The sequence below is a fragment of the Pleurodeles waltl genome, chromosome 11, assembly GCF_031143425.1.
Source record: "Pleurodeles waltl isolate 20211129_DDA chromosome 11, aPleWal1.hap1.20221129, whole genome shotgun sequence".
Taxonomy (NCBI): Eukaryota; Metazoa; Chordata; class Amphibia; order Caudata; family Salamandridae; genus Pleurodeles; species Pleurodeles waltl.
Window position 1 is genome coordinate 3434242 of NC_090450.1, and position 26481 is coordinate 3460722.

The 26481-nt window shown below is 46.2% G+C and overlaps 1 protein-coding gene across 4 annotated transcripts in view; it reads right to left on the minus strand.

The window, feature by feature from the left end:
- LOC138265205 (probable cation-transporting ATPase 13A4) overlaps nt 1–26481 on the minus strand; it is a 268240-nt gene that overhangs the window by 98217 nt on the left and 143542 nt on the right. For all 4 annotated transcript variants that reach the window (XM_069212753.1, XM_069212757.1, XM_069212754.1 and 1 more), the window contains one exon: nt 23829–23953. In XM_069212753.1, coding sequence (XP_069068854.1) covers nt 23829–23953 — 125 coding nt within the window. The remainder of the gene's footprint in view (nt 1–23828; nt 23954–26481) is intronic.

A 26481-nucleotide genomic window follows, 5' to 3' on the forward strand; every position in this document is an offset into this window, starting at 1 on the left:
GACACACCCACCCAGCTTGACTAACAATCAACCTCTCACAGGTGACATCAAGCCAAAATGAGTAATCAAAAGAGCCAATTAGTGAAGAAGACGTACAAACGGCAATTGGAGCCCTAAAACTCTGTAAATCCCCAGGACAGGTTGGAATAACCACCCAATTTTACAAGACCTTTAGTGTTGACCTGGTTCCCCATCTGACATCCCTTTTCAACTACATTGCAGAGGGAGGACAAGTCACAGCTACCATGAGCGAGGTCAATATCATGGTCTTGCCTAAGCTAGGAAAGGACCCTTGCTACTGTGGCTCATACAGGCCATTAGCCCTCCTTAATTTAGATGCTAAATTATATTTAAAAAGTCCTGCCTCAAGACTCGAGGATATGATGCCAGACTTGACACATTCAAATCAGTCAAGCTTCATCAAGGGCTGATAAACACATAGGCCCTCATTCCAACCCTGGCGGTCATGGACCGCCAGGGTGTATGGACACGGAAGCACCGCCAACAGGCTGGCGGTGCTTCCAGGGCCATTCTGACCGCGGCGGTAAAGCCGCGGTCAGAAAAGGGGATCCGGCGTTTTCCCGCCGGATTTCCCCTGGCCCGGAGAATCCTCCATAGTGGCGCTGCTTGCAGCGCCGCCATGGGGATTCCGACCCCCTTCCCGCCAGCCTGTTTCTGGCGGTTTACACCGCCAGAAACAGGATGGCGGGAACGGGTGTCGTGGGGCCCCTGGGGGCCCCTGCACTGCCCATGCCACTGGCATGGGCAGTGCAGGGGCCCCCTAACAGGGCCCCATAAAGATTTTCACTGTCTGCTTTGCAGACAGTGAAAATCGCGACGGGTGCAACTGCACCCGTCGCACCCCTGCAACTCCGCCGGCTCCATTCGGAGCCGGCTTCATTGTTGCAGGGTCTTTCCCGCTGGGCTGGCGGGTGCCCTTTTGGCGGTCGCCCGCCGGCCCAGCGGGAAAGCCAGAATGGCCTCCGTGGTCTTCTGACCGCAGAGCGGCCATTTGTCGGTTCCCGCCGCCCGCCAGGGTCAGAATGACCGCATAATAAACTAAGGAGGGTTATACACTTGATTGAGAAAGTCATTAAGAGACACATCGCGGCTCTTCTACTGGGCTTAGACACCGAGAAGGTGTTTGACTGGGCGGACTGGCTTTTCTTATTCCACACATTGAGACAATTTGGTTTCTGTCAGACCGTGAAGCCAATTAGACCATGCCCACGTCTAGAGTGACGGTCAATGTTGTCAGCTCAGAGCAATTTCATCTGGGGCAGGAGATGAGACAGAGATGTCCCTGTCCTGCTGCTGTTTGCTCTAAGTATGGAGCTAAAGCTTTTTGACGGAGTGGCAGGCCTACGTATTAATCTGACTAAATCTTTCATGCCCAACTTAACACTCTCTGACTCAGACATGATGGCCCTACTAAATGCAACCCCCTTTCCAGTGGGCAAAAAAGAAATCACATACCTAGGCATTAAAATCACCCCAAAACTTTTGACTCTGCTTCAGGCCAACTACTCTCCACTTCTTCAACAATTAAAAGAGGATCTTAAGTGTTTGGCCCCTGCATATATGTGAGGGCTAGGCCGAATACATGCCATTAAGGTGACGGTCCTACCAAAAATTGATATCTTTTCCAAAGCCTCCCTATTGCTCTTGACTGAGAATTCTTGCCAAAGGTATGAACTATACTCATACGCCTTATATGGCAAAATAAACTGGCTTGATTGCCTAACAAAGTACTCAGACAGACAAAAGCAAAGAGGTGCCTAGCACTACCAGACCGTCACCTCTACAATAAAGCAGCCCAGTTACGGGTCATGCTTCAGATGGGTAGGGCAGTAGTGGGGAGGGTCATTTAGGATGTATTATGGAAACCCAAATCGGACCGTCGCGGGGGGTCTACTTAAGCACTCACACAAGAACAACTCTCACGATCTGGGATGAAGTAAATCGGTCAGGCAATTTGACAACTTTCCTATCTCCTGGTTATTTCAACCCAGCGTTTCCCCCGGCTGCTCACCCAGGCCTCTTTGATGCCTAAAGGGAGGAAAGATGCCTCACTCTTTCTGATCTATTCCACAACTGGGATATACTGAGCTTTGAACACTGTCAACGGGACTACCATCTCCCAAGCTCAGAACTCTTTCACTACTTACAGTTGAAACATTGGGCGCTACAGCCGGAGGTCCAAGAAGCGGCTGCTAGGGAAATTACACCAATGAAACACTTTGTAAGAGGCACTGGGGCCTCTAGGGGCATCATCTCCTTCCTATACTCTTTAATAATACAATTGTAATCCACCGCACAGCCCCGGCACATCGCCTATTGGGAACACAATTTAGGGCAGGAAATATCAGAGAAGTGGAAAACACTGTGAAGAGCTATGCCAAAACCTAACCACTCCCTAGGTATAAGAGAGGCTCAATATAAGTTAGTATGTGATTGGTTTCTATACGGCACTAAGCTGAAGAAGATTTTTCCAGATACTTCAGAATTTTGTTGGAGGGGATTTGGGCTTTTAGGGGACATTCACCATAATTGGTGTGACTGCCCGGTGACCCTCTTGGACTGAAATCTTAGCTCAAATTAAACCTATATTGAGCTACCCAACACCAGATAACCCAGAATTTGCGCTCCTGGGCCTTAGGGGTGTTTTTTTGAAATACCAACGTAAAATCCACATAGCTGATACACATTCACACACTCAACACACCTACAAAGCACACTATGAAACACACCCCTTCACACACCTTAATTTTTGCGTCATTGATGCTAAACATTGCAGACTGAGCTGAAATATAAGACACAGAAGTATAGATTAGGCACCCCACCAATTTCCACTTATCACATACCCCAAACCTGCACAACATCCCCACCACCTATAATACCACCTCCACACCTCATTTACTAACCGTCACACCTTCTCCCCACACAGCACCTCCATCACATCACTTTTTTGTTTGTCTTGTTCTCAACCACCATGTCACCAAAAAAAACTTACCCTTTTCACAGATGACGAGTCAAGGGTCGTGGTGGATGAAATCATCTGAGTAGAGCCACACTTATTCAGAGCCCAAGTCCAGCAGACTACAATAGCTAGGAAAATTGAAATGTAACAAGAATAGTTGACAGGGTGAATTCTGTAGGCAGCTACCCGCGCCCACGGGACAACATCAGGAAGAGGTGGAACGACCTCCGTGGGAAGGTCTATTCCTTGACTGCCAGGCACTAGCTGGAGGTCCACATGACTGGCTGTAGTCCCCCACCTCCTCCCCCACAACTCGCATCATGGGAGGAGAAGGTCTTGGCCATCCTACATCCTGAGGGATTGCCAGGAATACCTGGGGGAGTGGAGTCTGGTAAGTCACTACACCAAAAATATAATCAAAAGGTATTGGTATGCATGCTCACTGAACATCTTTCTCCTCATCCCACTCAAAAGTCCATTGTCCACCTCTCTATAGACCCCTAACTGGCTTCCAGCATGTCCAGTTTACTCAGCTGGGAAAACCGCAACTCTGTATAGTGGGTGTACTACAGGGATTGACAGCGCCTACAAGTCCCAGCAGGCACTGTTCCGCTATCACTAAACCCAGAACAGTGTGCCATACTGATTATTGCCTTGTATGTCAACTAACCAATGGAGTTTTCTCACCTGAATGATACATAACTCTATAGAGTGTGCATATGGGACAGGCAATGGCAGGAATGCTAAGGACAGCTGCCAGTGGGACTCTACTACCACACTGCTACAGATGTGTCCTCTGCTACTGTGTCACTTCTTCTTCCAATCAGCTATTGAGCTGAATTCACCTGGGGGATAAAAATTGTATAGTCTGTCGGCATAGGACAGCTAATGACAGGAATGCCAAGGACAGCAGGCACTGGTACTCTCCTTACACACACCAGACCTGTGCCCTCTGCTACTGGATCACTTCTTCCTCCAATCAGCCATTGAACTGTACTCACCTGAGGGAATCTCACATTTATAAAGTGTGCTGTACTAGGTGTAATCTGCACATGTAGCCAGCTGGATTGGTCCTTCCAACTCTAATGGTCAGGAAAGTGTCCACATGACATTGTGCAGCTGTCTGTTAACTCTCTAATGAAGTTTACATAACTGGGAGGTACCATTAAACATATAATGCTCCGCTGTTGGCAAAATATGAGTCTATGAACAGACATCCAAGTACCAAGATACTCATACATCCTGTAGCAAATTGACATAAAAATGAAAATGTCCATTCCCCAAATGTCAGGTCTATGCTGTTGAGAGCAGGTGTCACTGTCACATAAGGGTATACAGCAAAGCCAATCTGTACATAGCCCAAAGCACATCTGCCTGTAAATAATTGGTGGTACATGTTACAATACAACCTCATCTTCAACAGACCTACCTGTCACTGGGACCATTGAAATCACTCCTGAGACTGCCACTTCCCCCCTGGATGAAACCCTCAGTGAGAAGAGCACTCCTGGATGTGTCGATATTGATGACAGCTCTGGATCATCTGGGGAAACTGTTCAGATGAAAACTATTAGCCTCAACCTGCCCATATTGTCTCCTCCCATCCCTGTTGTATCTACATTCAAGGCAACCATTTGCTCCGAAACCTGTGTCCCGAGTACAATAACAACCATCATGTGCCCCCAGTCCAGGTACCGAAGTCACAACTAGACAACCCTGACAATGATGGACCTGGTAGGAGTGGAAGTGGGAAAATGGTGCCAAAGGAGCAGGTACGTGGGGGTAGGGTGCATAGAAGGGGTGGTGTGGGCCAGTGGCATGAGGCTGCTGGGTATAGTTCTGGCCAGGACACCATCTCCCAAGTCTTGGGAGCCTACCAGCAAACCCAAGGCATGATGGGCCAGGCACTTTCCATGCTTGGGAAGATCAAGCAACTATAGGGACAACCACCAGGAAGTCATGCAGCAGTGGATGGCCCAAAAATGCCCACCTGGCTGCCATAACAGGGGTGCTGAGAGACATCAACACCACCCAGAGCAGGGATCGTCAACAACACCAGACCCCTTCCATTGGCCAAGTAGCATCAGTCCCTTCAACATCTGTGGCAGCCAGTGGAAGGGAGGCCCTGCCAGGGGAAGGACCTGCCTCAGACACCCCTTCCTCTCCAGCTGAAGAATCCACCCCAGCAAACAGGGACGTCCACCAAAACAACCAGAAGGTACAGGTGGCAAGACACAAACCACTGCCAGGAAGTAACCTCTAACTGATGGAGGCCCTTTTTGTGCCACAGATGCACCCTGTTGACTTTTCTACAAGCACATTCCTTTTTCCTGGATAGTAGGACACTGGACTTGGGAATTCAAATGGTGTGGAAGCTACTCTGATGATAACATCCACCAGGACTGATCCCTTCACTCTTTCACATTTATTGTCTTATTTCTCACATTCATCTTCATTTCCTGAGCAATCGTAAATAAACATAACTAATACACAATCAATGTATACTGGTCATTTTGATCAACGTGAGATGTTCAGTGAGAAATATATGTCATGCCAATGAAGTACTCTGAAGAAGGAAATGTTATTAGGGACATGTCACAGGTAGTGTCACACAGAGGATCAATACTAATGCAATTACCCAAGTGGACAATCACAAAATAGCTTTTATTGACACTGTACGGCACATGGGCTGCCCAAATGTTGGGACTGTCATAGTCAACAAAGACAAAACATTTGGCCTTCTGCCTGTGTGCCTTAAAGTACCATTCCAATAACTACTGAAATAAGGGAGATGTCACACAGTGTCCCTTAGAATAGGCTAACAGATTGGTGGGTGTGGTAATCAACAGCATTGCTACCAAATTTACATACCCCATCATACAGCCAGAGGATAGCCAAACAGTTCCTAGTCATAGCTACTTCCTCTTGCAATGGTCAGGCATCTGTAGACATGTTACATACCTATGTTAGTGTTGTGGCACAGACATTGTAGCCTGCAATGAGGTAACACGGGGACACATACATACAAGTCAAACAGGATCATTCACAACACAATGTGAGGATAAAGGGAATGGATTGCACAGCATGATGTGTCTAAAACACATGATCACACACACAACACAATTGGATCCACATACCATGACAAACAGGTCTATTGTGTATCACAAATATCTGCCATCACATTGACCTGGCAGCCTCAGCATGGGATTCATACACCCCAAAAGTTGAAAACTACAGTACTGGATCTATCCATGTCCACTTCACATGTCAGACCAGCTCCATCCACCTGCCAATGACACAACTCATAAATGCCCACATGAGGATGGCATGGTGCAGAGGTCTGGAAGGAAGAAAGTAATAAACAAGGAGTCTAGGCATGTAAAGGCTTACAAGAGACAGAAATCTAATTTCTAAATATTGTTGTCTCTCTGATTGTGCAACTTGACTGCCCCAAACGAAGAAGATCCTCACGAGAGTTAGAACTCAAAGTCTCAACTTGCCTTCAAATCTGAGCTGTATGATGCATAGAATCATATGACCTGTCCGATGATCACACATAGACCCTCGTCAACTAATCAGGACTCCTACATGAAATCACAGAACATCACATACTTACACTCAAATTGAAGTACTGATTAATGAGATCTGCCCGCATATCTCCACCTTCATCTTCATCACTGTCATCCTCACTTAGCATTTCTGGATTCTCACCCGGTGGAACTGCTAGCTCCCCCTCATCTGGGATGTATGAGATATGTCACCTCAGGAAAAGTTTGTGGAGCATACCGCAGGCCACAATGATCTAACACATTTAGTGGGTGAGTAGAGGAGGGCTCAACCTGTCTTGTCAATGCTGCGGAATCTTGCCTTCAGGAGACCAAATGCCCACTCCACCACATGCCGTATCATTCCATGTGCCTTGTTGAAGAGGTCTTCCCCTGGTGTGGTTGGGATCCCCCCTGGTGTCAACAACCAGTGACGGTTTGGGTAGGCAGAGTCCCCTGTAAGGAACTGTGACATGTGTACAACCATGAGTCCAGGACAAATTCACATTTGGCAGCAGACATAACATTCAAACACACTTTACATATGTAACTTACCAACCAGCCAGACCCTCTCTGGGTACTGTTGTGTCATCAGCTGGGGAATAGCACTTGTCCACATGATGAAGGCATCATGGACTGAACCCGGGTACTGGGCACATACTTGGTAAATGTAGAGGTCCTCCAAGCAAGCTACTTGGACATTTATGGAATGAAGTTCTTCTTGATCCGATAGACCTATTTATTGCCATGTGGGGGAACCAAGACTACATGGGTACCACCAATGGCTCCCACTACACATGGGATGTGTGCCAAACCATAAAACTCTGCCTTTAAATCGGCAAAATCCTCATGTTGAGGAATACGGATCTGGCTGTAAAGGTGTTCTAACATTGCAAAGAGTACATCATTCAAGGCTAGACTGCACATTGGCTAGCACATTGCAGCAGTTAGAGCCACTGTATTTTGGATAGACCGTGTGGCCAGGAAATGCAAAACTGACATGACTTGAACAATGGATGGTATGCTATTTGGATGACTGATGGCAGGCATCAGATCTAGCTCCAACTGACAACAGAGAGCCTAGATTGTCTGCCTATCTATTCCCCATTGTCTGCAAGTCTGCTGGTGGTACACAGGAGGTTGTCTGACCCTTCTCCTTCCAGGGTAACTAAGTGAGACAATAAAGAAATTATTGCCATCACTCATTGTGTCCCTTGTAAGTTACATGATAAATGTCACATGCAAACTGTGACATGCCATTTGAAACAGTGAACACATGATATAAAGCACATACCAATGGCAACAGTGGCACAGTAGTGACAAGTCATCCTCTTGCTTCAAATAAGATATGTACTTATCAAATTTCACATCAGTGACAGTATGTGATTCTAGCATCAGACAATTCCAGTGATTAAATGCCCCAAAACCATGAATGCCCATGGCTGACAGGTTGGTCACTGTACCCCCAAATGTCTCTAGACATTTGCAGGACAACATGACAATATGATCCTTCAATCAGATAAACAACATGTAGAGACAAGGCCAGCACTTAAGATAATGCCATACAACCGTTATCCACATTGTGACACATCAGAAATGACCTTTTCCAATCATTGAAAGGCTCTAAAATGGCGACTGCCTGACCTACTCCACTGGACTATAGGAACCACTAGTGACCGCCAGCGGAAGTCGAAATGGGAGTAGGCCGATGCTACCAGGGCGGACGTTGGCATAGGATAAGATTGCTGTCTGTGGCGGTCTTTGGCCAATGGCCGTGTCCGCTGGCGGTGACAGTCGTATACATGGCAGACGAGACCGCCATCTCCTGCTTAATCTTCTACATGACTCCTGAAACTGCTGCCAGCAAGACCTCCATGACCTGAACTTCTGTGTGCCACCTCTGGGAGCAATCATGTCATATCCTACAGGTGATAGCCCCCTGCCTTCTCACAAGAAAAGCTGGAGAAGCGTGTTGAGGAGGTCCTACCCCTGTAAGAACAGCTCTATGGTGAACCAGAGGAGCAGTAAGAGCCAAATTTGCACATATGTTTCTGTACCTCTACTTATCTTTCCTTTGGTTAGCCTAGGCTTAAGGACAAAATGTCAGATTGTGGCCATGAAGCCCTGTAGGTGCTCTCAAAGTGCTTCCTGGGCATGTACCTATATGAAGTGACAGGTGTGGAGTCCTGAGACAGTTTGAAGAGTGTGCAATGAATGTTCCCTAACCCAACTTGTGTTTAGACGCACATGGTTAGCTGAGGTGTCATGATAGCCGTCTCCAGGTAAATGTTGATATTGGATGTACTTGATGTGTGGTCATATGTGGTTACATGGCAGCAGGAGGGGTTGTTGCATGTCGTTTGTGTATTTGTCCCCCTACTTGTGCCCTTTCTGTGTCTGCAAATTGATATCTGGCCACATCTGGCCTTGTTGGAGGGTTGTACTGAAGCCAGCTAATCAATCACTATGCCCCTCAGCTCTGCACATTGACACCCATTGGCAATTGGTGGCGGGCTACATGAGGTATTGTGATGCATCTAACTTTTTTGAACATGGTAATTTGTGCTGGTCTGTGTGCTCTGCCTACAGGGAAAGGTGTTTTTTTAATTTGCTACTCACTGCCAATTTTGCCATCTGGGCTACTATTGAAATGGTTTTGCACTGCAAGTGTGAGCCTGTAGACACACCCTGTATCCCTGAACAGCATGTGACGGTGGAAAATCATGCCTCACTACTAAGGTTCATCTACTTGAGCCTATGTCCAGTGATTACTATGGTTATTGTAATGGGGGCATGGTGGAGAGCTGTGACAGATGTGGTAGGATCAATGCTGACCATTTGTGTTACATATCCTTGACGGTCCTATGATCACACTACACCGTTGTCTCCTTAATCCAGCTCTGAAACATCCTGTGCAGACTCCTAACATTTAGGGCATTGAGCATCTGCAAACAGTTTGTTGGCACTGATGTGCCATGATATTTGACCCTGTGTTTTGGATATGATGTGAGGCATATACAATGCATGGCGAGGTGTATAATACATTGCTATAGATTTTGTGTACAGACATGTTTGGAAGTGTATGCAACATTTTAGAACTGGCACAATGACCCCTACTCCCGGAAGTAGCACGTGGATGCATCTGTATATGCATAGATGCACACATGTACAGGCTTGCTTCTTTGTGTGACTCCCTTCTACGTTGTCCAAGCAATATGGTCCTGTCTATAGCCTGGCTGTGACCTGTGGGGACTATATGCAGCGTGTGATCATCAGGGGTAGTACATGTTTATGTGCATTGTTTGCTGTTTGGTGTACTTGACACTTACCACTTGGTGTGATGTGTTCCATCATGTTCCTGGTCAATGTCATGTGGTTTGCTCATGTCACACAAAAGACACTGCTTTACTAACTGGTCAGTGCAGGGCTGTGCTGGGGGTGTGACGGGCACCCTTATGGGGAGTGTTGTAGTAACATCCCTGTATCAAATGACTGTTGTGCCACAGGTGGACAGGAAGTTCAAGACAGGTTGTTATTGGCCTGTTGCACTGACTTATATGTAACTCTGCCTGTTGTTGTGTGGGACTTTTAGATATGATTTTCTGTCTTGTCTTTTGCAACCATGTAGGTCAATGCCCATCAGCAGAAGGGGATTTGGCGAGCCATCGCCATGAGGTGCAGACCCTGGGGGTCCACAGCCGGCGGAGCACCCACTGTCAGAAGAGGTGGGAGGGCCTGAGACGCTGGGCCTGAAAGACCGCAGAGGCCCAGCTAGGGCTGTACTCCCAATGAGGGCGGGGTGCCTGTTAGACCATGACCCCCCTAATGGCCCGCATTTTGGCGGTGTCCTACCCAGCCTTGGATGGGTGTTTGAGGGCAGCACAGCAGCCACAAGGGAGGTAAGTACAAGACAAAATCCATGCTTGACCCTTTACCAGGTGATTGCGTGAGAGACAGAATGTTCCTCTGACAATGTGGACTATGTCATGTGTCACAGATCATCTGTGATCACATTGGGTAGACAGGTCATGTGTAGCCAACCGGTGTGCACATTTATTTGGGTTTGGGACCTTGTACTAAACTGTGGGGATCCCTCAGTCCTATTGCACAGCAGGGAGCACATATGACTGTGTTTTGTGTTCCATTAATCTGCTTAAACTACCCTGGTGGGTGTTACTTTATACTAACAGCTTACTACTCCCTAATGTCACAGTAGAAATGTAGGTAGGTTGTAGCTCACTGTCCTCTGTTATGTATCAGGGGATATGTCCATGTGTGAATTCTTTTCAGCCAGGAGCAAGTCAACTCCATTGTATGTTGGTTTCCAGTAGGTCACAGCATTCTGGAAGCATGGGTGTCCATCATACATGTGACATGACTTACAGAGCAAAATCTTCACACCTGTTGCAAGGTAATTTCCCTTGGTTAGTGAGGAATGTGCTTTGCCATGTGTGACGTCTCACCACTGTAGTCATAATGCATTTTGGATACCCATGTGCATGTGCTACATTTCCACTGGGGCAAATATGTATGTATCAGATATAAGCATGTGATAGCCATGCTGATGTCCTGCCATCTGAAACTTCTCCAGGAGTCCTTTGGTAGGTTTGATACGTATGCAGTGGTTGTCCATTCACAGGGATGACCCAGAAAGTACTTTGTCACCATCATCTGTATTCAGACAGGTACATTAATTCCTCACAGTATGTTTTTTGTCCTGTGGCCTGCAGTAGCTATGAAGGACATAAAAGGTAGGGCCACAGTGTTTGGCCAGTTCATAATTTAAGGTAAATCTATACTGGACTGGTACTTCCAATACACCTGGGTGTAGTTTGGGAAGTGTGCTCTGAGTGTTGGGATGTATCATGGTTTGTGTAGCAGTGATGTTTGAATCGCTTGTGCTTGGGTCAGGGTTTCCTCCACAGACATATGCCATGCTTGCCATGTCTGATATGTGGGAAGTGATGTTGCTTCTCATTGTATAACAAAATGGTATACTCATGTTAGTGATTGCAAGGTCTGTCTCCCTCCTTCCTGTACAGTATAGTTGTTTATTTGATACAGACTCAAAAGGTAACCTTGAAATGGGTATGAGACAGTGGTATAATCTTTTTTGGGCCTAACATGACTATTCTTGTGTGTATTCTGAAGACATGTATCCATGATATTTTGGACCTGAGTTAATTGTTGTTCCTTGCTACTACCTCCTTAACTCATATATTGGTATGTGTTCATAGTGTTATGGAATATTTTATGTCACTTGATGAAGGTATGGCTTGTTTGTACCAGGGTTGTCTGCCTTTCCTTGGCAACATATGTTATTGGTGATACATGACATCAGGCTAAGGTACCTGGGTGAATAGGATTGGGTCTGTGTTTTTGGTAAGGTACCTCACAATAGGAATCCATTTGCTGTCTACTGCTTAACTGTGTTGTACAGCTTATGGCACAGGTTTCGGGTGGAATGGTCACCTAGTTATGATATGGTTAGTGTGGTAGCTCAACTTCATTCCTGCTGTTGCAGTTATCAGAGAGCCTGATTTGCTGAAGTGTTACCTTTATCAGTCCAAAAGACATGCTTGGTATTGTGTTGTCACATGATGTTGCCAGTTTGCTGGCACTTCCTGCTGAGGGTCAGTTGACATGATGGTATGTTTCGTCTTTCCGATTTGTGATGGAAGTGTTATCATGTGCATGTTATGACCCTACTTCACTATCTAATTTCAGCATAAGCTCCGGCAGGCAAATGTCTCAACACCACAGATACAGAGGGACCCAGTGGTCCAGAGGGTGAGGGAAGTGCCACAGGGGAGACCGGATCTGAAACATAATTCCTACTCCAGTGGCCACTCCCTAGTAGTAGTGGATCCATCGGGATCCCCTGAGTACCATCCCTGTCTACCCCACCCTTCTATCACTGCCCTCCCTGTAGTTCTCCATCAAGCTTCTTGTACCCTATGATCCAAGAAGGTGGACGTCTTCTTTGCCGCAGGCACCTCAGCCTCTGTTAGATCTGCTACCCTCAGTGAGGAGGCTACTGATCTCCTGAGAAGCATCTCTGTGGGTCAGTCCACCATTGTGAATGTCATCCAGGGATTGGTAAGCCAAGTCCATCAAAGCAATGCATTCCTGGAGGGCATTTATAGTGCAATGGCTGGCCTACAGAGATCTTTTCAGGCTCTGGCCTCCCCACTGACAGCAGCGAGTTACCCCTTGTCTACCGCCCCCCTCCACCTTCCTCTTGTCAGTCCAAATCCACCCTTACCTGACGCAGCCAAAGCACACAGGCAGACTCACATGCATTCTCCTTAACAGACAAGGGAAGCACACACAAAAATAAGCACCACAAGACACACCACCGACACACACAAAAACAATATCCACCTGCAGACACAGCAACAGTCACAACTTTCCCTGACACCCTCATCACCCCCAGCATCACAGACACAACACCTGGCACACTTACAGACACCACACCAACAGTCACTGATCCAGCTGGTCCAAATTACTTTATTAAACCTACCAATTGTGGGTTTTTTGGATACACTTTTGTCCTGCATATCCTGTCAAAGTTTTCTGTTGTTCCTGGCTGACATTGGTTGTGTGTCAGTATTTGTGTTTGTCTGTGCTGCTTGCTGCTTCATGTTTTGTTTTAGCAGTATATGAGTTTGTGTGCAGTGCTGTTGTCCCTCAAGGTTAGGGTGTGTGATAGGTATGTGTATGTAGCAGAAATGTTGGTGTTGTGGTACAATGTCATTTTTGTAATGGTATGTGTTTTTTGTTGTGAACTGCAATGTGGCCATGTATGATGCATGCCTTGTCTACTGATATGGCTATTGTATACATGTGGTGTGTGTGTGTTCTAGAGTTTTGTCAGGGCAGACATAGAGGCCCACATTTATACTTTTTTTAGTGCCACATTTCATCATTTTTTGTACGCAAAAGCGGTGAAAACTTACAAAATACAATAGTATTTTGTAAGTTTGCGCTGCTTTTGCGGCAAAAAGCGGCACAAATGCGGCACTGAAAAAGTATAAATATGGGCCAGAGTGTGTTGAGTTGTGCTAGTTTGCCTTGCATTTGTGTGCATGTGACTATTTGGGTGTGTGTCCCTCAGAGCTGGTTGGTGTCTTGTATGATGTCTGGAGTCTTGTATGCTTTGTAGCCTTGCCCTTTACCCATATGTGTGACTCTGCATTACATTTGTTGCTTGTATTGCTTGTCCATGAGATCAAAATGGGGCCAGTTCATGTGGGCAGGATTATTTGGGCCTTGTTCAACATGAGACATGTTCCAGTGAGGCCTCCTTCCATGTATGACCTTCTTGCTCTCATTGCTGCTGTGCCGGACTAGTTGTACTGTCTCCTTGTGCGTTTTGTCTGTTTCTGTCTGCATGTATTGTGCATGGCATTGTTGGTCTGATGTGCTGTGTGTATGTGATGTGTGTGTTGATTGCTGGGTTGTTTTATGGTGGTGCTGTGTGTTTCATGGCACATGGATATATGTGTGTGTTGTATGTGTGTCCAGTCCCTGGCCAGTGTTGGATGTGAGTGTGCTGATTGAATTTGTATGTGTGAAGTTGTGTTGTTGTGTGTTTGTATGCTGTGTGGGGTTCTATGTACATGAGCCTGTGCTGTGTTGCAGTGCATATATATGTGGTGTTGGTGTGTAGTGTGAGTGTGCGTGTGTGTGTGATGGCTGAAGTGTGCGTGTTGTGTATATGTGGGTGCCCTTGAGTAGGAAAGTGGCCTCTTTCTTGCATGGTTACCCCCACTTTTGACCTGTTTGTCATTGTGCTTGACTGTGTCTACTGGGATCCTGTTAATCAGGACTCCAGGAGTTATGCTCTCTCTCTTAAATTATGGTAACTGCATACTGGTAATCCAGTATTTCACCCACAATTGGCATACTGGTGCCCCCTTAGAAGTCCCTAGTAAATATGACTTAGGTACTGTGGTTCCAGGGGATCCATATGGGCTCTAGTATTTATTTTGCCACCCATGGGGTACCCATGCAAAGGCTTCAACAGGACAGGCCATTGCAGCCTGTGTGAAAATTTGCATGCACCCTTTCACTGCCATTTACACTGCACCACGTCACTTATATGTTACCACTATAGCAGCCTCTCCAGCCCTGAGGGCAGGGTGCAGAGTACCTGTCTGTGAGAGCACCCCTGCACTAGCAGAGGTACCCCCATGACCTCAGGACCATTTCCCCAGACTTCTTGAGTGCAGGGATGCCATTTTACATGTCTAATGGACATAGGCCACTACCTATGTCCAGCTACATAATGGTAACTCTGAACATAGGCATGTTTGGTATCAAACATGTTGGAATCATACCCCAAGAATTTTGAAAGAAAACGATTCCATGCACACTGGAGGCTCCTTAGAGGACCCCCAGTATTGCCATTCCAGCCTTCTGATGTTTTCCTGGCAGCTCCAGCTGCTGCCACCTCTCAGACAGGTTTCTACCCTCCTGTTGCTTGAGCAGCTCAAACCCAGGAAGGCAGAGGATTTCCTTTGGGAATAGGTGTTACAGGCTTGGGAGGGGTAGCCTCCCAAGCCACTGGAAATGTTTTGAAAGTCACAATTGGTGCCCTCCTTGCATAATCCAGTCTACACCGGTTCAGGGACCCCAAGTCCCTGCTCTGGCGCGAAACTGGACAAAGGAAAGGAGAGTGACCACTCCCCTGTCCATCACCACCCCAGAGCTCCTCAAGAGGGTCCCTGTGTTTTGCCATCTTGGATTCCAAGTTGCAGGACACTCTAGGAGCATCTGAGTCACCAGTGCCAGCAGGTAACGTCAGAGCCCTCCTCTGATAGGTACTTACCTGTTTAGCTGACCAATCCCCCTTTCATGGTTATTTAGGGTCTCTCTCTTGGGTGGTTCTTCAGATTCGGATTGCAAGACTCCAGCAGGAATCTTCTGCATCCTTTACTTCTCCTTCCTACCAAAGATGCAGTATCTGGATCCTCCAGGAATTCTGCAAACTGCAACAAGGAAGAAAAGATGACTTCTGTAACATTGTATATTCAGCTCCTGCCAGCAACTAGAACTGTTTCCAGGTCATGCATCCTCAGAAGACAGCCTGTGTTCAACCTGCACCAGAAGAATGAAGGAATCTCCTTTGGAGTGAAGGAGTCACTCCCCTGCTTTAGGAGGCACCCCACTGCAGCAAAGACAGGTGGAGTGGGTCCCCTCTCCTGACGAAGAGTGTGGATCCAGCATCATGGGTGGTAAACTGAAGTGGTCCTGATGGTCCTGACATCCAACTATCCAACTTTGGAGGAGGTAAGAGCTTACCTCCCCATGCAAGACATTACACCTGTGCACCGTGTGTTTTGCAGTTGCCAAGTCTTGTTGGCATCCTTCCACAAACTTCTTCATGCGCAAAGGTCTTCCTGCAGCTCCGTCCCCAAGCACAGCTTCCTGAGTGGTTCTGCTGCAGCGTGGATTCTTTGTTGCAGTGCTGCATGGGCCTACCTTTGCACCTTCTTTGTCCCCATGCTGTGGGACTCCTTTGTGCACTGCCTGGCCTTCTGAGGGCTCTCTGAATTGCTGAGAGACCCCTCTGGCTCCCCTCCTGGGTAGAGTCCACCAGGTCCTTCCTGATCGTGGGCAGCTCCATTTTCTGCTAATTGCGAGCTTTACGTGGGCCAAGGCTTGTTGGCAGAATCCAGTGACACAAACCAGACTACAATTATCCATCCGGCGTGGGACATCTTCTGCACCAACCAGGAACCTGCATCCGTCTTCTTGGGTGCAGTACTGACTGTTGTTCTTCACCGGTGATTCTTCTTTTGCACCTTCACCCGGGTAAGCAGAGGCTCCTGTTCTCCCTGGACTCTTCAGTGCTTCTTGCACTTGGACCTCTTCTTCCACAAGTCTTCAGGTCCAGGAATCCATCCTTGGTGTCTTGCAGTCTCTTCTGGTTCTTGCATAATCTTCTTTCTTGTGTTCTTGTGTATTCCTCCTTTCCTGCACTCTCGGGTGGGTTCTATTACTTATCTTTGGTGTTTTCTAATACTACCAGTGCCCCTCTACACACTACACTTGCCTAGGTAGGAAACCGACTTTCCCATTCCACTTTCTTAGTATATGGTTTGTGTTCCCCTAGGCCCATTTCTAACTATTGTGATTTTCACTATTTGCACTGTTTTCTAACAGTTTTTACAGCTATTTCTGCATCCTGGGGTATATAAATTGTATATTACTTACCTCCCAAAGGAGTATAGTCTCTATGATATTTTTGGCATCTTGTGTTACCAAAATAAAGTACCTTTATTTTTGTAACACTGAGTATTTTCTTTCATGTGTGTGGGTACTATGTGACTACAGTGGTATTGCATGAGCTTTGCATGCCTCCCAGATAAGCCTTGGCTTTTCAGCTACAGCTACCCTTAGAGAGCCTGGCTTCTAGACACTTCCTACATTTCAGTAATAAGTGATAACTGGACCTGGTATAAGGTGTAACCACCTTAGGTACCCACTACAAACTAGGCCAACCTCCTATACCTTGTTGCAGTATCTGAGTATGTGTGTGTCAATATGCTGTTAAGTGTAAGTGCAGCCCTCGCATCCCCCTCCCTGTACGTGGTGGTTGGACCATGGCAGTCACATTGGCGGTGTGCTACCTCCTAATAGCTCTGGCTGAAACATGATTTCCGCTGGCCTGTATGTGACTCCGGAACACCGTGCTGGTCTGTGCTGGCTGGCGGTGCCAGCATAACCCTGGCGGTCTTCTGTGTGCACCACTGCCAAACTCATAATTTGGTGGTCTGCTCCGCCAGCCTATTTGCTGTCAGACCGCCACCGTGGCGGTCCTCTGATCGCCAAACTCATAATCAGCCCCATAGTGTTTTACTGCAGGTGGGAATTTATTTTTTAGATTATACTTCAAAAAATACATTTTTTTAAACGTAATAAACTTTAAAAAAAATGTTTTAATTCACAATCAAATGAACTGTGCTCCTGCATTTCTATTTTGTTTCACATTTAAAAAGTATACAAGCTATTTACATTAATGTTTAATATAAACATAATTTTCTCAATTTTTGTAAAGTTTCATAAACCTTTTTAAATTTCCCTATATTTTACCGTAGGGAAATTTCCACCCCAACAGGTAAGAGTAAAAAATAAGTAAAGAGTAAAAAGAGTAAGAGTAAAAAATATGATTTAACTGCTTCTATGCCACGGACGTAATGGTTACGCCCTCAGCAGCAGTTTTGCTGTGTGGCGAGGATTACATCCTGGCACTGACCCACAGAGGAAGCATTGGTGCTCCCTCTGTGGGCTACCCACCCACTGTTCCCTACCAGGAATGGCAGCGGAAGACCTTCTGCTGCCTCCTCTGACCCCTCCTCTGGCGATCTGATGATTTGGGCACATGCATAGTGCACTGATGTCAACAAACAAGGTTCGACCTAACTACTAGAAGTAAATATTCCAGTGTGGTCGGAGGAAAGGTACATTTTTTTTCCTCCAGGAAGGGTTTTGGGAAGCAAAGAGGCATCAGAAAAAAGGAGTTTTCTTTTCCCCCGATGTCTCTTAGCTGTGCATTCCTGCTGTGCGATCGTGGGTGGGGCCAAGATTGCCCAGCAGGAATGCACCCATTAGTCCACCAAGGATTTATTTGGGGAATTGGGAGCGGCTCCTTTGGCAAGGGCCACTCCCTTGTAATAATTTGGCAAAGTTTGCCCATTTCTGCCCCCCTTGGGGCACTATTGTTAAACTATCTCTAGACACCAGGGATACCATAATTTGGCATGTGGGGGAGAATCCCCCTAGGCAAAGGTGCTCCCCTTTTTTGGGGGGGCATTATTTTGACCATTTCTGCCCCCCCTTGGGGCAGATTAGCCATATTTGTAGGCCGATCTGCCTCCAAGGGGGGGCAGAAACCCACTAGACACTAGGGATACCATAATTTGGCATGTGAGGGAGTGGCACCTTAGGCAAGGTCACTCCCTCATTTTGGGGCCACTATTTTAACCATTTATTCTCCCCATGGGGGCAGATAGGTCATATTTTTTAGGCCGATCCACTAGTCACCAGGGATATTCAAATTTAGCATGTGGGGAAGCGGCTCCTTAGGCAGAAATGTCTCCTATTTATTGGGGGCATTGTTTTGGCTGTTTCTATCCCCAAGGGGGAGCAGATCGACCATACTTCAAGGCCAATATGCCCCCAAGGGGCCAGAAACCCACTAGACCCTGGGATATGTTTGTTTTGGCATATGGGAGAACTGCCCCTTCAGCGGTGCTCCTCCTTATTTTTGGGTAATATTTTGGCTGTTTGTGCTCCCTTTGGGGGCAGATCGGCCATATTTTTAGGCTGATCTGCCTCCAAATCTGTCCCCAAGGGGGGCAGAAACCCACTAGATACCAGGGATAATTATGTGCACAATAAGGGGAATGCCCCTTTAGCAAGGGACGCTTTTATTTGGCTACATATTTTGGCAGTGTCTGCCCCTTTTGGGGGCAGATCAGCCATATTTTTAGGTCCATCTGCCCCCAAGGGCAGCAGAAAGCCACTAGACACCAGGGAGTTTTATATTTACATGTCGGGAGAGTAAAGGGTTGCTTGTCTTTTATTGGAGCAATATTTCTGCCATTTTCTGTCCCCCTGGGGGCAGATTGGCCAAATTTGTATGCCCATCTGCTCCCAAGGGAGGTAGAAAACTACTAGACACCAGAAAAAGTTTTTGTGCATGTGTGAACAGGAGTTCGGCTGATGGTGTGCATGTACTGACATTTGACTGGTGGTGTGTGTGGACTTGCGCTTGGCTGGCGGCGGTGCGTCTGGACTTGTGCTTCATAGGCGGTGATTATGGACTGGTGCTTGGCTGGAGGTGCATGTGGTCTGGCGCTTGGCTGGTGGTGCATGTGGACTGGCGCTTGCCTGGAGCTGATTGTGGACATGTGCTTGGCTGCCAACAGTGGTTGTGGACTTATGCTTGGCTGCCGTTCATGTGGACCGGTGCTTGGCTGGTGGTTCATGTGGACTGGCGCTTAGCTGGTGGTGCGTGTGGATTGGTGGTTGGCTTGGAGAGTATTGTGTTGGCCCACACCTGGCAGTGTGAATGTTTTTCTGTGTTTGACACATGAAAGGCATGTGAATGGACTGTAAACCGGATGGTGTCTTGTTGTGTCTTTACAGCTCACAGGCTGTAAGTCAGTGGTTCTTTGATCTTCTGTTGAAATTATTAACAATTACATTTGCAGATTTCATTTTTTAAAGTCATTGTTGAATTACGTTTTTTTAATGAACCATTTACTTACCCTCGTGCCAAATCCGACCAGTATGCCTGTGATAGACTAGTGGGTGGGTGTGCAATAATGTTTTTTTTTTGTAGTGAACAGCATCTTGCCATCCCATCTTTTTGGAAACTGGTCACTAAGGGAATAATATGTGGTATATTTTGTGTGGATCCAGCAAGGTTTACTTACCCAGAAGCACTTGTGAATGGTTGTCTAATTGATAAAAACATCTTGTTTCCTCATATTTCTGTGTTTGAAAGTTGGGCCGGCACCCATTCTCTATCACCCAGCATTTCCCCAGGTCTCCCAATAAAAATACTACCTCACTTGTATGGCTGGGCCAAGTGCTTGTGGCAGGGAAGGGCCCAGAACACATTGTGGACCCATCAAAATTATCAATCACAAAATCACTTGTTTTTGCAAAGGGGTTACCTGTGTTTTTGGTCCTGGTCTTGGCAGCCATCTAAGAAAACCTACCAAACCCAGACATTTATGAAAACTAGACACCCAGGGAAGTAACCCAGGGTGTGAATTGCATGGATCCCCCAGTGTTTTCTTACCCAGAATCCCCTGCAAACCTAAAATTTAGCTGAAAGAAAAATTTCATTTTCCTCACATTTCTGTCTGGTATCATTGTGCAGGCACAAATTTACTACCACCCAGAATTCTCCTCGGTCACTGAGTAAAATGATACCTCACTTGTGTGGGTGGGCTTAGTGCCTGCGACAGGGAAGGGCCAAAAACATGTAGAGATTGAGGGGGATATCACAGCGAGTTGATAAGGCTGACACTGCTTTGGGCACCCACACTGGAAGACCAAGAGAAATGTTGGGTGGTAGAAAATATGTGCTGGAGCAGTGCTCCCAGGCAGAAATCTGAGGAAAATTTGATTTTTTAGCTAATTTTGAAGTTTGCAGGGGATTCTGGGTGAGAAACCGTTGGGGGATCCAGGCAAGATACACTTCTCTGGACTCCCCCATGTGTCTAGTTTGCAGAAATGTCTGGGTTTGGTAGGTTTCCCTAAATGACCACAAAGCGCGGGACCAAGCACGCAGATAATCCCTTTGCAAAAACAAGTTGTTTTGTGATGGATAACTTTGATGTGTCTAAATTACGTTTTGGGGTGTTTCGTGTCGTGGGCACTATGCCTATCCACACAAGTGAAGTACCGTTTTCATCAGGAGACATGGGGGAGTGCTGGGTGGAAGGAAAGTTTGGCTCTCCTCAGATTCCAGAAGCTTCCATCACCGAAATGTGAGGAAAAGTTGTTTTTTTAACCAAATTTTGAAGTTTGCAAATGATTCCGGGTGACAGAACCTAGGGAGAGCCCCACACTCCATCCTGGATTCCCCTAGGTGTCTAGTATTCACAAATGTGTGTATTTCATAGGTTTTCCTAAGTGCCGCCTGAGCTAGATATCAACATTCACAGCTAGGCACTTTGCAAAAGATGAATTAGTTTTCAGTGTCAAAATGTGATGTGTCCACATTGCATTTTGGCATCTTCCCTGTCTCGGATCCTAGGCCTACCCACACAAGTGAGGTACCATTTTTATTGGAAAACTTGGGGATATGCTGGGTAGAAGGACATCCATGGCTCCCCTCAGATTCCAGAAGTTTCCATCACAGAAATATGAGTAAAAAGTGTTTTTTAGCCAAAGGTTGAAGTTTGCAAAGGGTTCTGGGTAACAGAACCTGGTGAGAGTCCCAAAGTTCACCCTATTCTGGATTCCCCCAGGTGTCTAGTTTTGAAAAATTTATAGGTTTGCTAGATTTCCCTAGGTGCCTGCTGAGCTAGAAGCCAAAATCCACAGCTAGGCACATTGCAAAAAATGCATCCGTTTTCAGTGTAAAAATGTGGTGTCCACGTTGCGTTTTGGGGTGTTTCCGGACGTGGGTTCTAAGCCTACCCACACAAGTGAGGTACCATTTATATTGGGAGACTTGAGGGAACACAGAATAGAAGAACAAGTGTTATTGTCAATTGTCATTCTCTACATTTGTGGCTTCCATATGTAAGACAGTGTAAGAAAGAAGTCATTTTTGAGAAATGCCCTGTAATTCACATGCTAGTATGGGTACCCACAAATTTAGGGATGTGCAGATAACCACTGCTTCTAAACTTAAAATCTTGTGCCTATTTCGGAAATACATACATTTACTTGATACTTATTTTTCACTCTTTATGTTTTAACAAATTAACTGTTTCATACCCCATATAGAATGAAAACCCATTGCAAGGTACAGCTCATTTATTGGCTATGGGTACCTTGAATTCTTGACAAACCTACAAGCCTTATAAATCCCCACAACCAGAAGGGTTAAGCAGATGTAATGTTATATTGCTTTAAATTTTTTTGCCATAGATGAAAAAAGTTACAGAAGAAAACATAGACAGAAATGGCTGTTTTTTCAACTCAATTTCAATATTTTATTTATCCCAACTTTTACTTTCTATAGGAAAACTTTGAATGAGCTACACAAATTACCCCTTGCTGAATTTAGAATTTTGTTTACTTTTCAGAAATGTTTAGCTGTCTGGGGTGCGCCATTGGTTTGAAAACCATTTTTGTCACTAACAGGACGGAAGCTGAAAGCACTAAAAATAGTAAAAATGTGGTATGTCCTGGTAAAATGCCAAAACTGTGTTGAAAAATGTGGTTTTCTGATTGAAGTCTGCCTGTTCCTGAAAGCTGGGAAGATGGTGATTTTAGCACTGCAAACCCTTTGTTGATGCCATTTGCAGGGACAACAAACATATGCTTTCTTCTGCAGCACTTTTTCAAATTTTTCTCACAAAAAACACATTTTAGCTGTATTTTAGATAATTTATTGGTCTCCTCCAGGAGAACACACCTACTCTGGGTATCCCCAGAAGATGTCAGACAAAAAGGACACAAATGTGGCATGGATAGCTTATGTGGAGAAAAAATTATGGAGGCCTAAGTGTTAACTACCCAAAATAGCCAAAAAAGGCTAGTCACAGGAGGGGGAAAAGGTCTGGCAGCAAAGGGGTTAACTAAAAAAATGTATAAACATACGTTAAATATGTTAAATATGGGTCATATGTTTTATGTTCATCTCTTTTTAAGCACTTTACACTCAATTGGCCAGTGTCTATATTATTTATAACACATACAAACTATGGCTTCATGGCAAATGTGTAATAGTCTTCTTTCATTTTATTTTCTTTAGAGAGAAACTTGTGAATATGTGTATACCGATAATGCTGAAATTATTTTTCTTAATATCCCATAATTTCTTTACAAACTTCACCCACATTATTACTAATCATAGCTCTAGCATGACTAAATAGCAGAAAATCTTCATCCTTAGCTCCACTGTGACTCAGGAGAACCGCACTTCAGTCTTCCATTCAGTTATGTGTCCATTAGGAAAACGTTGAAAATTACCTTTTCTGTGGACGCATTTAACTCACAAACCTTTTTTGCCTGGCCTAAATCCAGTCTCAAGCCCACCCCATAAGTATAATGGGTCTAAACTTGGAATCCTAAAAGCAATCTGTATCTTTGAAATAGCACTGTTTACTAGGTTTTCTCTATGTAAACCTTCTTAAGTGATGAGAAATGTGTAGAGATATTCTGAACATTTTTGTAGGTTTTGAGGTTGTAACAAGAATTATTTGTCGGAAGAAACAAACAACACAAGTAGATGATTTTGTGCAGACAAATCTATGCAAAATCCAGGTTTTATCTGTATACATTCCTTTGCAAAGGATTGCAATGACATTTTCAAAAACATTTAAAGTTTAGTGAAGTTTAAAGTACTTAAATTTCATCAGTTGTTGTCTCTCATCCTTATAGGAAACAGTCATATTTTGGGTACCAATAATACAAGATACAATTCAATGTGTTGAGCTATTACTGATAATCAAGACACTATACTAGTAGTAGTACTCAGTCCACACAGTACTCTATGTAAATCCAGTTATATGGAAAAAAAACTCCCATTTGGAAAAACATTGTATAGCATTGTACATTATTTACATAGGAGAATATCATGAGATAATCACAACTGCACATACCTGTGATCATAACCGTCCTAATTTTAGCATTCAGTAGCTCCCGCAATGATGGTTTGGTCTCAGCCTTAACTTTATTTTCCATTACAAGAAGTCCAAGAAATTCCAGTTCTGACTCTATTTCTTCCCTAGAAGAAAAGGCCAGAAAGGGAAAATACCACTGACAGGGAAATTGGAATTTAAAGTACAGCTTCCTGATACACAACATATATGATGTGCCACAGTGCATGCATTATATTTTATACTAGAGATAATTTACTTATTCTTGTAATTATTTACAGTTTTATATAGTACTATTGCACCAAGGGGAACTAAGGTGTATCACCAATAACTATTTTGACTACTGATTGCTTTACAATTAAAATAGAATAGAAAACATCTCACAAGAGTCCCTCGAACCCAATTGTTTCTAAAAAAAAAATATATATATAGCATTCTGATTGGCTCAGGGAGTTTTTTTCCCTTGGATCATCAGTGCTCTGATTGGCTGTCAACAACATGTGAAAAAAGTTGCTGACAGCCATTGGAGGACTTGTGCACTTATTCCCCTGTCCTGAAGTTAGAAAGAAATTTACATAAAGGGGCAGGTTGAGGATACCATGTCCCCCTAGATCCCATGGGGTGGACCAAAAGGGAGTCCCCTGGGGCAAAATTGAAAAAAAGGCAATTGTGGGATCTGAAAAATTTAAGCAAAATGGTGGCCTGTGATTACATTCTTTAATTGAAGGGAAGAGGGAGCACGGTCCCCCTCCCCAGGCCAATGTTTGACCCCACTCCTGGGACACAGCAGTTTTCCTGCCCGTACCGGCAATGGAGGTGGGGCGGAGAAGGGTGATAACTCATGTTTGCTCCACTTGGTGGGACCATTATCAAAACTCACGCCAAACATAGTAGACACAAAGGGGGTGATTTTAACCTTGGCGGACGGCGGAGGCCGTCCGCCAAGGTACCGCCGCCAAATGACCGCACCGCGGTCAAAAGACCGTGGCGGCCATTCAAACATTTCCTCTGGGCCGGCGGGCGCTCTCCAAAAGAGCGCCCGCTGGCCCAGAGGAAATGCCCCTGCAACGAGGACGCCGGCTCAGAATTGAGCCGGCGTAGTTGCAGGGGTGCGACGGGTGCAGTTTGCACCCGTCGCGTATTTCAGTGTCTGCATTGTAGACACTGAAATACACAGTGGGGCCCTCTTATGGGGGCCCCTGCAGTGCCCATGCCATTGGCATGGGCACTGCAGGGGCCCACAGGGGCCCCGCGGCACCCCCTACCGCCATCCTGTTCCTGGCGGGAGACCCGCCAGGAACAGGATGGCGGTAGGGGGTGTCAGAATCCCCATGGCGGCGGAGCGCGCTCCGCCGCCATGGAGGATTCCCCCGAGCAGCGGGAAGTCGGCGGGAGACCGCCGACTTTCCACTTCTGACCGCGGCTGAACCGCCGCGGTCAGAATGCTCGTGGGAGCACCGCCAGCCTGTTGGCGGTGCTCCCGTGGTCGGTGGCCCTGGCGGCCACCGCCCGCCAGGGTCAGAATGACCCCCAAAGTCTGGTAGGAGCTTTGAAAATGCTCCTGTCTGCTGGAAGCAGACTTTTGATCTGATTCCCTGCTCTCACTGATGCAGGCAGTGAAACAAATCAACAAATTGCTCCTACCCTGAGGGAGAACCATAAATTGCTGCTTCTCTGGGCACAAGCAATGCTGGTTCCCGCAGCATGCTGGGAACTGACCCAACCAGGGCTTCCGATGCAGCCCCAAACATTGTGCATGTTGGGTGCCCTCGGTGGGCAACTGGGCAGCCAGCTTTAGTTAGTGTGAGCACCAATTGGAAGGGTCCCCTGGGCCTGTTATGGCTCTAGGAAAGGTGGCAGTGTGGCCTTCCTCTCCTTTAACTTCAGCAGTGACCCTAGGGGATGGGGTCCCAGGGCCTTTTTTGAAGGATCAGAGAAGGGAGTCACACTGCCCCTCCTCTTAAAATATACTTTGGGCCCTGTTTGATAGGTCCCAGGGGGCCAAAAAGGGATTCGGAGAGCTGCCAAGTGGCCCCTTGTCTTTCAAAGTATAATAAATGGCTCTGGGAATAGGGTCCCCAGGGTTAATTAAAGCTTAGGGATGGAGGCTACAAGTCCCTCCCCTTAAAATTACACAAGGCCCTGAGGGATGCAATCCCTAGGGCCCAATGAGGATCAGGGAGAGAGGCCATGTGGCCCCTATCCTTTGAAATGCATAAGGCCCTAGGGGAATGGCTTCCCCAGGGCTTAATGATGCATACCACCACCACATTTTGGCCCTGGGGGATGAGGTTCCTGGAGGGCCCAAGATGGCACGAGAGGATGGCCACTTGACCCACCAATCATTTTGTATTGTATTTGGCCCTGAGGAATGTGGTCCTCAGGTCCTATAAAGGCTAGGGGAGGGGGTTGCATGGCCTCCTTCCCTGTTTAATAAGGATTGGGTGCCTTAGGGGCCAATTAAGGGTCATGGATGGGACTGCACACCCCTCCTCGTAATATATATATTTTGGCCCCAGGGAATAGGGACCGTAGGGCCTGAAGCCCAATTCTACACTGTGCATGTCAAAGGCTGTCCATGGCATCAGGTTGCCAGGCTGCCGGAGGTTTGTTCACAGGGCATGGCGGTAGGCCAAATACTGTAATCAACCTTCAC